Consider the following 16782-nt stretch of genomic DNA (forward strand, 5'->3'; position numbering starts at 1 on the left):
ATTTGCCCAAACTGTTCATAGGCAAGGCAGGGACCTGGTTCTGGCCAGTCTTTGTGTTTCCTACTCTGTGACCTTTGTGCCTCTCCCAGCCTGTGTCTTGGTCTACAAAATGGGGGCAGCCATCAGCCACCAGGTCCCTGGGCAGAGGTGAGGAGGTGTCAGCTGCCCCCTGCAGTGCTTGGTTCTCATGCACTGAGCACCTGAGTTGTGCATAGCTGCGCAGATGGGTAAACTGAGACCCTGAGCAGGAATAACAACCAGCTTGGGTCAGAGGGCACCCAACACCAGATGCACACAAGAGGTGATCATAGCAGAAACCAGTTTATTGGTTGAGGTGGTGGGGGGTGGGGGGTTAGAGGTCACACCATGAGGAGTGAGGGCTCAGGTCTCCCCAGGGCCCTGGAAATCCATATCCTCCACCAGGTCCTGCAGGTAGGCCTTGTACTGGTCAGAGGTGAGGGAGAGTGGGTGGCTGTTGGAAATGTGCAGGTCCACAGTGTTCTCCAGGGAGGAGGCACCCCCTACCCGAGCGATTTCTACCAAGGCCCGGAGGCACGTGGGCACAACCTGCGGGGGAAGTGGGGACAGGAGTCAGGGAAACACCCGGCCAGTGTCCACCAAGGTAGGAGTCAGGGCTGGGAGCACTACAGCTCCCTGCAGCCCCCGCTGTAACCCAGGATGAACCACACACACACACACACTACAACCTCCTGCAGCCTCTGCTCTAACCCAGGATGAACCATAGGCCCAGGGCTGCTGGAAGTTGTAGATTTCCCTCTACGCACACACACATACACACACGCACTCATATGAGGCTAGAGTATTCCCAGATGTCAGGGCTGAGCAGTCTGTGATCTCAACTCGTGGGAGCCACAGTCATGGCCTCACGGTGGCAGCTAAAACTTGAAGTCCACCAGCTTCTACATGGTTTAGAGCAGGGGTCCCCAACCCCCCCACGGCCTGTTAGGAATCAGGTTGCCCAGTAGGATGTGAGCAGAGGGAATATTACTGCCTGAGTTCTGCCTTCTGTCAGATCAGCGGCAGCATTAGATTCTCAGAGGACACGAACTCATTGTGAACGGCACACGCAAGGGATCTAGGCTGCTCCTGAGGAGAATCTAATGCCTGATGATCTGCAGTGGAGCAGTTTCATCCCGAAACCACCCCCTCCCTGTCCGTGGAAAAATTATCTTTTGTGAGACTGGTCCCTGGTGCCGAACAGCTAGGGGACCACTGGTTTAGAGAATTCAAAACAGGTTCTGCAGGTGAGGCCATGGGAAGGAGCTCCCGGGGATGAAAAACTGCTTATTGCAGAGATCTTGGAAGTTGCAGTTTTGTAGAGGGCCCTCTGGGAGTTGGAGTTCCTGGGAGCAACCTCTTCCCTCTGTAAGGCCACCCCTCAGCCCCAGGGACTCAGGTCTGCAGGCACCTTGACCATCACGAGCCTCTTGGTCCACGGCTGGTCCTGGGGCCATGACTCCCCCACACAGAACCAGAGGGCATAGCGTGGTGAGCGTCCGCTTCCTTCCGTGAAGGTGATCAGATCTGGGGGCCCAGGAGTCTAGTCAGGGATGAGAAGAGGACCCTCTACCTGCCCTTCCCCGTAAACTTGAATGATAACCCCCACCATCTCCCCTGACCTAAGGCCCTCTGCTGCCTGGCCCGGAGGACTGCTTGTTTGGGGAAAGTCCCCATGATTCTGTTTGTGTACTTCCTCCTCCTTCCCTCCCTCCCTCCCATCATGGTGGGGTTGTTGGAAGGCCCCCCCGCAAGCCCCCAAGTCTCAGCATTCACAACAGGCCCAGAGTAGGGGGCCCATGCTTCCAAGGATGCCAGTGAATCTGGAGAAGCTGGTTGGCATTCAGTCCCCTCTGAGGCTGCACTGTCCAATTGCAGCCATTAGTCATGTGAGGTCATTTCAGTTTAAATTGTAATCAATTAAAACTAATCATGTCCTGGTTGCACTCGCCTCACCTGAGTGCTCGGCCCCTGTGGCTAGTGGCTGCTGCACTGGACTGTCATTTCCATCATGGCAGAAAGTGCCACCGCACAGTGAAACCCTAAGGGACGTAGCTTTCCTGCTGTTGGTCTGTTCACCATCATTAGTTACGATAATGATGACAGCGGCAGCTAATTCCCTGAGCACGCTGTGTACTGGGACTGTGTCTCACCCCAGTGCTGGCAGGCAGGTAGAGAGAGGAGACCGTCCTCGGATTCCACGGGTTCAGGGCAAAGTCCTTTGCCTCGGGTTATACAGTGGGCCAAGGGCAGCCAGGGTCTGAATTCAGTCCTAATCCTGAGTTTTTTTTGTTGTTGTTGTTTGAGACAGAGTCTGGCTCTGTCGTCAGGCTAGAGTGTAGTAATGCGATCTCGGCTCACTTTAACCTCTGCCTCCCGGGTTCAAGTGATTCTCCTGCCTCAGCCTCCCGAGTAGCTGGGATTACAGGCGTGTGCCACCATGCCCGACTGTTTGTATCTTTAGTACAGATGGGGTTTCACTATGTTGGCCAGGCTGGTCTCAAACTCCTGACCTCGTCATCTGCCCGCCTCGGCTCCCAAAGTGCTGGGACTACAGGCGTGAGCCACCGTGCCCGGCCAATTCTGAGTTCTTAACTACTGTGCAGTCTGCTTTCTACTGGGCAGGGCGAAGCCCCCATCTCACTCACCTACAATGAAGGGCCCCAGGTCGAACACGCCTCCTTCCTTGTCCTTGGGGACCTCGCCGTCAGGCCCATGCCCGCTGTTGAGCAGCTCCTCACTCACTGCCCAGTATGTGTGGCAGTGCCCCAGCCGCTGGGCCCAGAGCCACTGCCCGGCCCGCCGCAGAGCCAGTCCCCCACCCAGGGAGCTCAGCACGTGCCTCACGTAGCTCATCACTCCCCTGTCTGTCAGGGATATGCCAGGGTCTGGCAGTGTGATTGGCCATCCAGGCAGCGTCCTGTCTCGCACTTCGGAGCCCACCAGCCGCAGGCCCTCCGGGCAGGAGATGGTCTGCTGGAAGACTTGGCGGCCCCGGTAGAAGGCTGTCACCTCGAACTCCCACTCTGAGCAGCGGCAGCAGCAGTGTGAAGGACAGAGAGATTGAGTCAGGGGCTGCCGCCCAGACCTCAGCCCTCCCAGCCTACAGCTGACACTCACCTTCCCCCAGCACCAATAGCCGCTTCAGTGGGTTCTCAGAGGGCTCCAGGTTTGGGAAGGGAGTGGGATTGTCCAAGCTGGGGCTCTGCAGGGGCTGAGGGCAGGGCTCAGGGGCTACAGCCAGGCTTGGGGGTCCTGGATCTGGCAGTGGGGCCAACACCATGTTACCCAGTAACTCATCTAGAATGTTTTCCTGGAGGGAAACAAAGAAAGAGAATCAGGCATTTCCATAGTCTTTTTCTGGAGACTTCATATGGACCAGGTCTGTTCTCAGCAATGCAGGGAGGTCAGGCTTGAGCTCTGCCTTCAAGGGGCTTCCAGCCTGGGGACAGAGCCAGCCATGGCACCAACAGCCAAACACTCTAATGAACGCCAGGTGCTACCATTCCAACCCAAGGATCTGGCTCTATGCAGGTTAAGACCTGGGCGGGGCAGGCTGGGTAGAATTTCAGAGGGATGCTCCCCTAGCTCAGGCCTCAGCAGGATCAAGGTGAGGGAGTTTTCAGTTCCCAAGAGGCTGACAGCCCCCTGCTGAAGTCCATGAAATCCTGGGAAGGTGTGCTAGGGCCTTGAATGCAGGGTGAAAACTCGGAATTTTCTCCTGAGGAGACTGGAGCAGGAACAGACAGGGCCAGCACTGGCTCAGGTGAGGGACAGGCTGGAGGCAGGGAAGCGGGGGGATGGTCCAGAGGGAGAGGACGAGGCCCATGGGGACACAACAGAGACTGAGGGGCATGACGGTTGGGCACATTCTCACCTGGGTATCAGAAGTACTGCCTCCGCCATTGGTGTCCGGAGAGGTGTCTGGCTGGGAAAAGTCCCCAACTCCTGTTGAGAAAGGTGGTGAGGGAGTAGGGGTGCCAGGAACCCTTGGGACCCCAGCCTCCCACATGAACCCCGATCTGGCAGACCTGAGTTCACAAACTCGTAGATCTTATGTGGGTCGTGAGGGTCCTTGCTCCGGTCCTCTGCTAAACACAACCCATCTTTGCGGTTGAGGGCAGAACGGAAATTCCTCTTCCAGGTTGGCAGGTCTGGCTTATCCCTCCCGGGAACGTACGCACCAGTGGCCTCGGCCCAGGCCTGGGGCAACAGTGGTGTCAGGATAGTGGGGGAGGACGACTTAGATCCTGCTCCTGGGGCCCTAACCCTGTCTCCTGAATCCTACCACCACCCTCTTTCCCTGGCAAGTTCTAAGTCTGCAAGGTCCATCCCCAAATCCCCCCCCATCCTACCTACCTCCATCCCCCACCTCTAGTTTTTAAAAGCCTTTTTTTCTTTTTGAGACGGAGTTTCACTCTTGTCACCCAGGCTGGAATGCAATGGCGCAATCTCAGCTCACTGCAACTTCCGCCTCCCTGGTTCAAGCAATTCTCCTGTCTCAGCCTCCTGAGTAGCTGGCATTACAGGCGGGCACCACCGCACCTGGCTAAATTTTGTATTTTTAGTAGAGACGGGGTTTCACCATGTTGGCCAGGCTGGTCTCAAACTCCTGACCTCAGGTGATCCGCCCGCCTCGGCCTCCCAAAGTGCTGGGATTACAGGCATTGAGCCACTGTGCTAGGCCTCTTCAAAAGCCTTTGAAACCTCTTTGATTTTTGTTTTTAAAGAGATGGAGCCTATGTTGCCCAGGCTGGTCTCAAAGTCCTGGGCTCATGCGATCCTCCCCCTCGGCCTTGCAAAGTGCTGGGATTACAGGTGTGAACCACGGCGCCCGGCCCAAAAACCTCTTCTTTCTAAGCCAGGCTTCCAAGTCCAACTTGGTGTCTAACCCCATGCACCACCTGCCCCGCGACACCCTCTGTGATAACCCCGCCCCTCACACTGTTTACCACTTCTGGCATGTACTAGTATGCGGTGGTTAGGAACCCCAGATTTGGGGCTCCAGGTCTCACCTCTGATGTTTCAAAAACCATCGCCCAGTATCTATCCTACAACCAAGAGCCCCGGCCCCTAGAGAGCCCCAAACCCCCAGGATTCATTTCCTTTGCGTACTAACCCGCTTTCCCGGTTTTATTGCCGTAACCGGGCAGCTCCAACCCTGCTTGCGCCCCACCATCAGTCAGCTGATCCGGCTAGCCCCGCCCCTCCCGTTCTAGCCCCACCCACCAACGTTGGCACGAGCCCGCCCCTCGCGCGCTACCTCCGCCGTCTCAGCCCGGCCCGCTAGAAGTCCTTTCCGCCCCGCGCGCAGCTCAGGGTTTCCAGCGTCCCCGGTCGTCGCACGCACCTGGAAGATTCTGAAATCCTCCTCCTGTGCATCCTGCCGTAGGCCGTGCTTCCAAGGGATGCGGAAGCGCGTGCGGCTCTCGTTCACCCAGGCCACGCCCTCCAGTTGCCCCAGGTCCAGCTGCGACACCAGCCAGGGCAGGATCCGTGGCTTTGGGGTTCCCATGGTCCGGCCTGCGCGTATAGGGCATTTCCTGGGCGCGACCGGCCTCCCCCGGACCCACCTGGCCTGGAGTTTCCGTACCCAGACCTCCCTCTCACGGGCCACGGCACAGGTCCTTCACCCATATTTTCGGGGGTACAAACAGGAAACCTCCTCATCCCATCCTCCCATCTTCCCGAGAGGCTTCTTAATCCGCTAGGGTTCCTTCCCATATCCATGGCATACCCTTCCCCCGTGTCTTCAGTGCAGACCCTCCACTTTCTCAACTCCGCCAGTATAGACCTCCTCTCTCCCCGACATCATCGAAAGCAAGTATCCCCCACTTTCAGGGTAGCATCCTCTTTCCCTAGTTATTGCAGTGCAGAATCGATTCACGCGTAAGCCTCTATCTCCTGCACTTACCCCAGTGTAGATCCGCTTCCACAGTCCCCCTACAGAAGATCCCCCGAAACATTTCCAACACAAAACTTCCAATTCCCCCTCGACTGCCCGCCCCCCTCCGAATGAACTACACCCATGTACGGAGTCTATCCTTCCCTCTCTAGAACCCCCTCAGTGTAGACGCCTCCTGTTTTCCTCTTTCCTCCCTACTTTTTCTAGTTTTTCTGCAGCCGACCTCCAGCGTCGGCCACTGTAGCTCCTTCCTTGCTCCACTTTCCCCAGAGTACACAGCCTGCCTTTCCACTCTCCGTGCAGACCCATCCTGTTTCCCGCTCCACGCTCTCGGACGCCGCTAACGCTCTCCCAGGCTCTTCCGCGTTACCTACGATGGAAGGTCGGGGCGTAGCGGGGAGCTGGAGCCCACCCCTGTTTTGGGGGCTCCGGATAGCTCTCAAACTCGAGGCTGCGCACCCCCTTTCCCGTCAGCTGAACTCTAGAGCGCTGAGGCTTTCTTTTCGATCGACTTCTTGAAATAAAACCAACTTTATCATTCTTTGGGTAACACACTCGGGAGCCGAACAGACGGCCCACTGGGCCCGGGGGTGTCCCCGCCCCATGCCCTTTTTTGGGTTTCCGGCCAGAGGCATGCTGGGAGCGTCACATGCAAATTGGGCGTGCACCCAGCGTTCCGCCCTTTCTTCGTTGGGCCAGTTACCGACCCGGCCCAGTGCGCAGGCGCGGGAAAGTTGAACTAATAAAGTTTGTACAAGTTGAGTGGAGGCGGCGGCAGGTTGAGTGGAGGAGGCGGCGGTGAGGCTCCGGGCCAGGTCAGCGGGGTGTTGACGAGGGGTGGGGTGAGGAGGGAAGAGGAGCGGGCCGGTATCCAGTAGTGGGCACCCCAGTCCCGCTTCTCCGACATCCAAGGGTCCAGGGTCCTCTAGATTCCAGCAGGAGTCGGAGATTTGGAACTACACCTCTCAGCAGGCTGCGCGGCGAAGAAGCGCGGACCGAGGGGAAGATTTGCCCTGAAGCCTCCTGGGATTGGTAGTTCCTGATGCTTTAAGGGTTTCAGTAGTTTGGCATATACCTCTTATAGAATCCAGCAGTTGGGGCGCTAAGCCCCTTCTTCCTGGGAAACCTAAGGGTCTGGGGCTCCAGTTCCTTTCTAAGACTCAGGAGTCTAGGACCCCAGCTCCCTCCTCCTTTAGACCCACGAATCTGGGCACCCAGGACCCCCACCTTTCCTTGGATCAAAGAGTCTTTTTCCTGACCCCTCTTTCGTCTGAGGACTCAAGAGTCTAGGCCCCTAGACCGACACTTTCCAAAGGACCCAGAAGTCCAGGCCTTCCTTGGGACTCACAAGTCCTGGTCCCCAGCCAAGCCTCCACTTCTTGCTAAACCCTTGGAGTCCAGTCCCTAGCCCCCTCTCTCACAGGTGCCTCCATGGCAGGCTCTGAAGAGCTGGGGCTCCGGGAAGACACGCTGAGGGTCCTAGCTGCCTTCCTTAGGCGTGGTGAGGCTGCCGGGTCTCCTGTTCCAACTCCACTCAGGTAAGAGGAGTTGCCCTTCTCCTCCAGGGGCCAGCATTTGAGGCTGTCTCCTAACTCTTGCTCCTGATCTCAGTCTGTCTCCTCTCTTTATATCTGGCTCTATTCTCTGTTTTGGAGAGAGGTCCTCAGCAGGGGAGGGAGGGAGTTGGGGAAAGAGACTGCAGGGGATCTTTGGTGGGGTCACTCTCTGAAGTCCTCTTCCCCAGAAGCCCTGCCCAAGAAGAGCCAACAGACTTCCTGAGCCGCCTTCGAAGATGTCTTCCCTGCTCCCTGGGGCGAGAAGCAGCACCCCCTGAGTCCCCTCGGCCTTGCTCTCTGCCCATCCGCCCCTGCTATGGTTCAGAGCCTGGTAAGAGATTTCCATGATCATCTATGAAACTGGCAGAACACAGGATAAGGTGCTAGTTTAAGATCACTCAGCTAGGGGGTGGCTGTGTGGAGTCTCTAGCACCAGCCTTCAGGACGGAACTGTCCTGTCATCTCCTCTCCCCAATTAGATTTCTATCTGTCAATGCTGTGGGTTGGCTTTCAGAGAGCATGTGGTCAATCTGGTTGTTGTCTCTTTCCTTCCATAACTACTTCCCTGCCCCTAGGACTTTTGTAGCCAGGAATACCCCTGATAGAGGGGTAGGAGGGCTGGTTTTCAATCACATCTCCCTGGCTGTTTTAGTTGCATGACTCTGGGGAAAATGCTTTCTCTTCCTTGCTCCCCTGTCTTTCCAATAGCAGAGTAGGAATTGGGGAGGAGGTCATTGGACTTGATCAAGATGACCCACGAGTTTCCCCGTAGGTGTGAACCTGGACAGACTAGTAATGGCTGCTGCGAGTGCTAGCTTGAAAAGGGGTTCACAGCTGGGAAGAGGAAGTGCTTTGATCAATTGGTGATGTCTGAAGTGGGTGAGGGAAAGGGGATACTAACAGTAGTGTCTTGTGTTTGCCTTCCTTGAATGAGATCATCTTCGAGGTCTAGTTCAGCTCTGACAGTCTTTTGGAGACAGAGCTCTGTCACCCAGGCTGGAGTGCAAGGTTGTAATCTCGACTCACTGCAATCCCCACCTCCTGGGTTCAAGCGATTCTCGTGCCTCAGCCTTCTGAGTGGCTGGGCTTACAGATGCACTCCAGCATACCAGCTAATTTTTGTACTTTTAGTAGACACGGGGTTTCGCCATGTTGGCCAGGCTGGCCTCAAACTCCTGGCCTTGAGTGACCCTCCCGTGTCGGCCTCCAAAGTGTTGGGATTACAGACGTGAGCCACCGCACCCAGCCAGCTCTGACATTCTAAGTGCAGTTTGAGGATCTGATAAAATGAAAAGTACAAGGGTTTTGGCATTTTTTTACTAAGTTTTCTCACTGGGACTCAGCTTACCCCATTATAAAATGGGAATCATTGCCACCTGCCAAGGTAGTTGGGGGAAGGAGAGAATCCATAAGTTTCCAATGTCCTGGAAACCTGTCATTAACTCTTTTCACCCCAGGCCCAGCTACTCCAGACTTCTATGCCTTGGTGGCTCAGCGGCTGGAACAGCTGGTCCAAGAGCAACTGAAATCTCCACCTAGCCCAGGTGAGGCACGGAGGAGCCCCAGGAAAGGATGGGAGTAGGAGGATAGGGTTCTGCCCCCAGCCAAATTCTCTTCTGCCTCCAGAATTACAGGGTCCCCCACCCACAGAGAAGGAAGCCATACTGCGGAGGCTGGTGGCCCTGCTGGAGGAGGAGGCAGAAGTCATTAACCAGAAGGTGATGGGCATCTGTCCCACCCCTTGGCAAGGACAAGAGTTGTGGAATGGTGGGGCACTGGGATCAGAAGCTGGATCTATATTTTCTTTGGATGGTCAGGTGGAAAGAGGCTGGGACAAGGTTTCAATGAAGGGTTGAGGCTGGGCGTGGTGGCTCATGCCTGTAATCCCACCACTTTGGGAGGCTTAGGTGGGCAGATCACTTGAGGTCTGGAGTTTGAGACCAGCCTGGCCAACACGGTGAAACCCCATCTCTACTAAAAATACAAAAATTAGCCAGGTGCGGTGGCGCGCTTCTGTAATCCCAGCTGCTTGGAAGGCTGAGGCGAGAGAATCGCTTGAGCCCAGGAGGCGGAGGTTGCAGTGAGCCAAGATTGCGCCACTGCACCCCAGCATGGGTGACGGAGAGAGACTTTTTTTTTTTTTTTTTTTTTGATACAGAGTTTTGTTCTTGTTGCGCAGGCTGGAGTGCAATGGCGCAATCTCAGCTCACCGCAGCCTGCGCCTCCTGGGTTCAAGTGATTCTCCTGCCTCAGCCTCCCAAGTAGCTCCCAATAGCTGGGATTACAGTCATATGCCACCACGCCTGGCTAGTTTTGTATTTTTAGTAGAGACGGAGTTTCTTCATGTTGGCCAGGCTGGTCTGGAACTCCTGACCTCGGGTGATCCACCTACCTCTGCCTTTGCCTCTCAAAGTGCTGGGATTACAGGCGTGAGCCACTGCGCCCGGCCGACTCTGTCTTTAAAAAAAAAAAAAAAAAAATGAATGGTTGAACGACAGGAGTATGGTTAGGGTAGTACTGTACTGTAATTAGTGGTTTTAGTTGATTGTTAGAGGGGTGTGGCCTAAATTCAGAGGATGTGGCCATCAAAAACATCTAGAAGAGATTGACCAGGTTGGGTAAGTAAGGGAATGAATGTGGGGATGGGGGGAGTGTCTAAAATCTTACTGAGCATAGAAGGGGCCTGGCTTACAATGTAGGGGAAAATGTTTACTAACAGAGGAGGCCTGGCTTGTGGCTGTCTCCTGGAATCTGATTGGCTCAGGAGCTTGGGCAAGGTACATGGTCCTCTAATACTAATTGAATGGTAGAGGGCAAGATTGTTGTAGCACTAGGCCCCTGGGAAAGGCTACCGCGGGCGTGGCTAGATTAACTCCGTTACAATAGAGATTGGGCCTGATTGGCTGTTGAGGCAAGGGCAGGGGCGTGGCTTAGCGACCCGCGTTCTAGCCCCGTATCCGGGGGGTGGGGGTAGTTTGGCAGAGACCCTAGAGTCTGGCTTGATTGGCTAATATGGATGAGGGGTGGCCTAGAACTTTAGCATCTAGAAAGATCCTGAACCGGGAAGCCACGCCTCCCAGCCCCCGGTTGGTTGGCCCCGGGGGCGCTGCTGACGCAGACCCTGCCTCTTCCACCCTACAGCTGGCCTCGGACCCCGTCCTGCGCAGCAAGCTGGTGCGCCTGTCCTCTGGCTCTTTCGCCCGCCTGGTGGAGCTGTTCTGTAGCCGGGAGGACAACTCCCGCCCAAGCCGAGCATGCCCCGGGCCCCCGCCTCCTTCCCCGGAGCCCCTGGCCCGCCTGGCCCTGGCCATGGAGCTGAGCCGGCGCGTGGCCGGGCTGGGGGGCACCCTGGCCGGACTCAGCGTGGAGCACGTGCACAGCTTCACGCCCTGGATCCAGGCCCACGGGGGCTGGGTGAGCCGTTGAAATCTGTCTCTGCGGGCCTCACTTTACCCAACTGTCTTGTGATAGAGGTTCTTAGGTTCTCCTCAGACCTCAGGTATTCTCCCAGCTCCACTGCGTTGGTTCTGTGTTGAGCCCTTGCTGTATGCCAGGACTGCAGTGATGAGTGCGGATGCTATGCCTGGCGTCAGCGACTGGGTACACTAATACTGTAAGCGTGAAACCAGTGACTGAGATTACTCAGGGAGAGGCCGGGCGAAGTGGCTCATGCCTGTAATCCCAGAACTTTTGGAGGCCGAGGCAGGAGAATCATTTGAGGCCAGGAGTTCAAGACCAGCCTGGGCAACATAGTAAGACCCCATCTCTACAAAAATTGAAAGTAATTAGCCAGGGTCAGGTGTGGTGGCTCACGCCTGTAATTGCAGCACTTTGGGAGGCGGAAGCAGGTGGATCACCTGAGGTCAGGAGTTTGAGACCAGCCTGGCCAGCATGGTGAAACCCTGTCTCTACTAAAAAAGTACATAAATTAGCCGGGCTTTGTGGCAGTTGCCTGTAATCCCAGCTACTCGGGAGATTGAGGCATGAGAATCGCTTGAACCTGGGAGGCAGAGATTGCAGTGAGCTGAGATCGCGCCACTGCACTCCAGCCTGGGTGACAGAGTAAGACTGTGTCTCAACAAAATAATAATAAAAACGGGGTGCGGTGGCTCACGCCTGTAATCCCAGCACTTTGGGAGGCTGAGGTGGGTGGATCACTTGAGGTCAGGAGTTTGAGACCAGCCTGACCATGGTGACACTCAGTCTGTACTACAAATACAATACAAAATTGACCAGGCGTGCTGGTGCACACCTGTAATCCCAGCTACTTGGGAGGCTGAGGCAGGAGAATTGCTTGAACCTGGGAGGCAGAGGTTGTAGTGAGCCGAGATTGCGCCATTGCACTCCAGCCTGGGCAACAAGAGCGGAACTCTATCTCAAAAAATAAATAAAAATTAAAAAAATTAATAATAATTAGCAAGGTGTGGGAACGCACACATTTACTCCCAGCTACTCAGGAGGCAGAGGAGCCAGGAGGATCACTTGAGTCCAGGAGTTCAAGGTTGCGGTGAGCTATGATTGCGCCACTGTACTCCAGCATGGGTGACAGAGTGAGACCCTGCCTCAAAAAATAAAGTAGGGAGAGTAGTCATGCTACCTCAGTGGGTCGCTCTGAGGGTTAAAATGGGATCAATCTGGTAAGCTGTGCACTGCCTGGCATGCGGGCATTTGTTGATGTGGTTATATGTGTCTACTTGCTGCCGTTCCAACAACGCCTGCCAGGATGCCCTCCTGGGGAAGCCCCGCCTCCGTCCTCTGTCCCTTCTGGTGGGGTCTGGTTTCACCCCCAACGAGGCCTTCCCAGGTCCCCATTGACAATCACAGCCACCTGCACACCCTCCCACCACCCTCCTTCCCCCTTCCTGCTTTACTTTTCCTTCCATAGCAATTTGCGCCTTCTAACAGCTGGTGGAATTTACTTGTTTTGCTTATCTTCTGGTTTATTTTTCTTTCCTGGCATCTCCCGCCTCTAACACATCAGCTTCAGAAGACCCAAAGTCTTCCCCACTCTTACTTTATCTCCAGTGCCAGTTTCAGAGTTGGATTGGGCTCCAGCGTGCTGGCCCTGTGACTTGGCGACTGTCGCAGTCTCCCTGAGCGACACTTCCCCCCCTGGTCCAGTGAGCACCGTCTCATTTACCTGCCTCGGGGGTCGCTGTGGGTATTCACCGAGAGAAGGACACAAGCCAGGCTCTGGATGGAACCAGTTTCCCTGGCAGGAGCTGGTCAAGTGTGTTTGAGGAGCAGGGAGGAGGAGGCCAGTAGGGCTGGAGCAGGGTGAGTGGGTGAGAGATGAGAGGAGGAGAGGCGCTGGGCCAGCCGGGACCCTGTGGTCACAGTGAGTGAGAACTGGGACTTTTGACTCTGGGTAAGCCAAAGACTCTGAGCAGCGTAGGGACAGTCGCTGATTTAGGCGTTAACGGGCGCCCTCTGGCGGCTGCCTGGGGACAGACTGCGCCAAGGCAGGGGCAGTGGAGCATGCTGGATTTAACTTAGCGGTGGAGCTGACAGATTTGGCTAATGGGCCAGATGTGGGGACAGGCCAAAGGATGCTGGCCTGAGCAGCTGCAGGACGACATCTAAGTTCCCTGAGAAGATGGGGGAGGGATGGGGGCTATGGGGGTGGGGACAGGGGCGATGGGGGTGAGGAGCAGGACTGGAGATGGTCCAGTCTACAGTAAGATCAGAACTCATAGCACATGTTGAGGGGACTGGATATAAGCATTGGGCTCAGCAAAGAAGCTCATTTATTTTATTTTATTTTTTTGAGACGGAGTCTCACTCTGTTGCCCAGACTGGAGTGCAGTGGCGCAACCTTGGCTCACTGTAACCTCCGCCTCCCGGGTTCAAGTGATTCTCCTGCCTTAGCCTCCTGAGTAGCTGGGGTTACAGGCGCACACCACCATGTCCAGCTAATTTTGTAGTTTTAGCACAGACGGGGTTTTGCCATGTTGGCCAGGCTGGTCTCGAACTCTTGGCCTCAAGTGATCCACCTGCTTCGGCCTCCCAAAGTGCTGGAATTACAGGCATGAGCTACCACGCCTGGACCATTTCTTTAAACAAATTTTTAATAGGATCGATAGCAGGCAAGCTTTCTCGGTGGGCCAGGTCCTCTGCCAGGGATTTCAATGGAATGATCCCATTTAAACCCACTAGAACCTCATGGAGCTCTTATTATCCTCATCTTGTTGGGGCGGAGAGGGAAAGTCCCCAGCGTGCAGCGTGTTGGAATCTGGATTTGTACACGAAACCACGGCTCTGAATTGTTCAAATCCCAAGACTCTTCCCTTTCTCTGACTCTGTCCCTCGACTCTTCTCTCTCTCTGGGTCTCCGTCTAACCCCACTCCAGTGCCTTTCCTCCTCCTGCTAGGACTCTGTCCCCCTCGTCCCTGCGCCCTTCTTTGGGCGTCTGTCGCTCTCTGCTCTCTGGTTCCTCGCCTTCCTGTCTCTGATCTCACAGGGCTGATGTGGACGCTGCTGTAGAGGGGGATACCTGCCCTGCTCACAGGGCTCTGCCACTTTTCCCTTCCAGGAGGGCATCCTGGCCGCTTCACCCGTGGACTTGAACTTGCCATTGGACTGAGCTCTTTCTCAGAAGCTGCTACAAGATGACGCCTCATGTCCCTGCCCTCTTCGTGTGCTTTTCCCAGCCTTCCTTTTCCACTCAGGGCTGTGGGGTGGTGGTCACCCTACCTGTTTTTGCCAAAAATAAATTGTTTAAAACTTTTTGTATTAAAAACGTTACAAAGTATTCAATTGTCTGTTCTTACACTCCGGAACTGAAGTTCTAAGTAGAGGAGATTTGGTTCAGAGATTTCTGTGGCTTACACAAATTTAGGAAGGAACCAGTTCATTCTAGAAATATTTATTTGGAGGCCGGGCGCGGTGGCTTAAGCCTGTAATCCCAGCACTTTGGGAGGCCGAGACGGGCGGATCACGAGGTCAGGAGATCGAGACCATCCTGGCTAACACGGTGAAACCCCGTCTCTACTAAAAAATACAAAAAACTAGCCAGGCAAGGTGGCGGGCGCTTGTAGTCCCAGCTACTCGGGAGGCTGAGGCAGGAGAATGGCGTAAACCCGGGAGGCAGAGCTTGCAGTGAGCTGAGATCCGGCCACTGCACCCCAGCCTGGGCGACAGAGCGAGACTCCGTCTCAAAAAAAAAAAAATATTTATTTGGAGCACCTACAAGAACCTGTCTCATGGACATGTAACATATTTGAGAGAATATCTGTAAATAATCCAGCAACTTGCTTTTTTTTTTTTTCCTGTTGCACAATCTGGTTATTCTAGCTAATGCTGTATGATGGTCATGGAGTCTTTCCAGCGAGTTTCACAGAAAGGTACAGTCTAACTTCACCTGTGTCTAGGACACCACCCTCTTCTTGTTTTTCTCCTCCCATTGCTCCTTTCAAGTCTCTTTTGCTGGTTTCTCATCTACCTAAAGACCAGTGGTTTGTCACACACACACACACACACCCCCTTTTTTTTTTGGAGATAGGATCTTGCTCTGTTGCCTATACTGGAATACAGTGGCACTATCATGACTCACTGCAGCCTCAACCTCCTGGGCCCAAGTGATCCTCCCACTTCAGCCTCTCTAGTAGCTAGAACTAAAGGCATGCATACCACACCTAGCTAATTTTTTTTTTTTTTTTTTGAGACGGAGTCTTGCTCTGTCGCCCGGGCTGGAGTGCAGTGGCCGGATCTCAGCTCACTGCAAGCTCCGCCTCCCAGGTTTTACGCCATTCTCCTGCCTCAGCCTCCCGAGTAGCTGGGACTACAGGCGCTCGCCACCTCGCCTGGCTAGTTTTTTGTTTGTTTGTTTTTGAGACGGAGTCTGGCTCTGTCACCCAAGCTGGAGTGCACTGGCCAGATCTCAGCTCACTGCAAGCTCCGCCTCCCGGGTTCACGCCATTCTCCTGCCTCAGCCTCCCGAGTAGCTGGGACTACAGGCGCCCGCCAGCTTGCCCGGCTAGTTTTTGTATTTTTTAGTAGAGATGGGGTTTCACCGTGTTAGCCAGGATGGTCTCGATCTCTTGACCTCGTGATCCGCCCGCCTTGGCCTCCCAAAATGCTGGGATTACAGGCTTGAGCCACCGTGCCCGGCCGTTTTTTTGTATTTTTTAGTAGAGACGGGGTTTCACCATGTTAGCCAGGATGGTCTTGATTTCCTGACCTCGTGATCCGCCCGTCTCGGCCTCCCAAAGTGCTGGGATTACAGGCGTGAGCCCCCGCGCCCGGCCCCTAGCTAATTTTTAAAAAAGAATTTTTGTGGGAGGCCGAGGCGGGTGGATCACTTGAGGTCAGGAGTTCAAGACCAGCCCGGCCAACATGGTGAAACCCCATCTCTACTAAAAATACAAAAATTAGCCGGGCATGGTGGTGGGTGCCTGTAATCCCAGCTACTTGGGAGGCTGAGGCACGAGACTCGCTTGAACCCGGGAGGCAAGAGGTTGCAGTGAGTTGAGATCACACCACTGTACTCCAGCCTGGGCAACAGAGTGAGACTCTGTCTCAAAAAAAAAAATTGTAGAAATGGGGTCTCACGTTGCCCAGGCTGGTTTCCACCTCCTGGGCTCAAGCGATCCTCCTACCTTGGCATCTCAAAGTACTGAGATCACAGGCATGAGTCACTGTGCCTGAGCGGTTTGTCTCCTTATTAGGGCCATATCCCCCTTCACAGAGTAATGTTTGTAAATAAAGTGAAATGTACAGGATTACAAACCGAACCAATTACAGTCGATCCTCAGTATTTGTAGATTATTCGCAAATTTGCATCCTTGCTAAAATGTATTCATACCCGGAAAATTAAGGCAGTGCTTTTGTAGTGTTTTGGAGAGCAGTGCTTACGCACAGACCTGCAACAAGCTGAAGACCTGAAGTGCATAGTTCCAGCTGCGCTCTTCTTGTTTCAGCTCAAACACTGGAAACAAGTGTCCCTTTCTTGGTTTGTTTAGTGCCACGTTTTTCAATTTTTTTTTTTTTTAATAAGAGTCTCGCTCTGTCGCTCAAGCTGGAGTGCAATAGCATCATCCTGGCTCACTGCAACCTCTGCTTCCTGAGCTCACGCGATTCTCCTGTCTCAGCCTCCCAAGTAGTTGGGATTACAGGCGTGTGCCACCAGTCCTGGCTAATTTTTAAATTTTTATTTATTTTATTATTTTTTGAGATGGAGTCTCTCTCTGTCTCCTAGGCTGGAGTGCAGTGGGGTGATCTCGGCTCACTGCAACCTCTGCCTCCCGGGTTCAAGTGATTGGCTAATTTTCGTTTTTTTAGTAGAGACGGGGTTTCACCATATT

General features: G+C 54.5%; 2 protein-coding genes across 22 annotated transcripts; one reads left to right on the forward strand and one right to left on the reverse strand.

The window, feature by feature from the left end:
* Positions 1-302: 302 nt before the first annotated feature.
* Positions 303-6541, reverse strand: IRF3 (interferon regulatory factor 3). Of its 12 annotated transcripts, none has more exons than XM_033224099.1 (9): positions 6298-6541; positions 5756-5876; positions 5282-5541; positions 4050-4221; positions 3896-3966; positions 3139-3331; positions 2667-3044; positions 1430-1545; positions 303-567 (listed from the first exon to the last, which is right to left on the reverse strand). In XM_033224099.1, the coding sequence occupies exons 3-9, from the start codon at positions 5531-5533 to the stop codon at positions 382-384; spliced, it is 1368 nt and encodes a 455-aa protein (XP_033079990.1). In that variant the 5' UTR covers positions 5534-5541; positions 5756-5876; positions 6298-6541; the 3' UTR covers positions 303-381. The 12 variants fall into 12 exon arrangements, with proteins under 12 accessions (XP_033079990.1, XP_033079989.1, XP_033079992.1 ...); XM_033224098.1 differs by having other exon boundaries at positions 6294-6541; XM_033224101.1 differs by lacking the exon at positions 5756-5876 and having other exon boundaries at positions 5369-5541.
* Positions 6542-6585: 44 nt separating this feature from the next.
* Positions 6586-14231, forward strand: BCL2L12 (BCL2 like 12). 10 transcript variants are annotated; one of them, XM_033224116.1, is made up of 8 exons: positions 6608-6738; positions 6836-6976; positions 7347-7461; positions 7671-7810; positions 8937-9023; positions 9106-9197; positions 10621-10893; positions 14013-14231. In XM_033224116.1, exons 3-8 carry the CDS (start codon positions 7355-7357, stop codon positions 14061-14063), a joined length of 750 nt encoding a protein of 249 aa, XP_033080007.1. In that variant the 5' UTR covers positions 6608-6738; positions 6836-6976; positions 7347-7354; the 3' UTR covers positions 14064-14231. The 10 variants fall into 10 exon arrangements, with proteins under 10 accessions (XP_033080002.1, XP_033080008.1, XP_033080007.1 ...); XM_033224118.1 differs by having other exon boundaries at positions 6836-6955; XM_033224112.1 differs by having other exon boundaries at positions 6613-6738; positions 6836-6955; positions 7668-7810.
* The last annotated feature ends 2551 nt before the right edge of the window (positions 14232-16782 follow it).

Source organism: Trachypithecus francoisi, unplaced genomic scaffold, assembly GCF_009764315.1.
Source record: "Trachypithecus francoisi isolate TF-2019V2 unplaced genomic scaffold, Tfra_2.0 Lachesis_group12, whole genome shotgun sequence".
In the NCBI taxonomy this organism is placed as follows: domain Eukaryota; kingdom Metazoa; phylum Chordata; class Mammalia; order Primates; family Cercopithecidae; genus Trachypithecus; species Trachypithecus francoisi.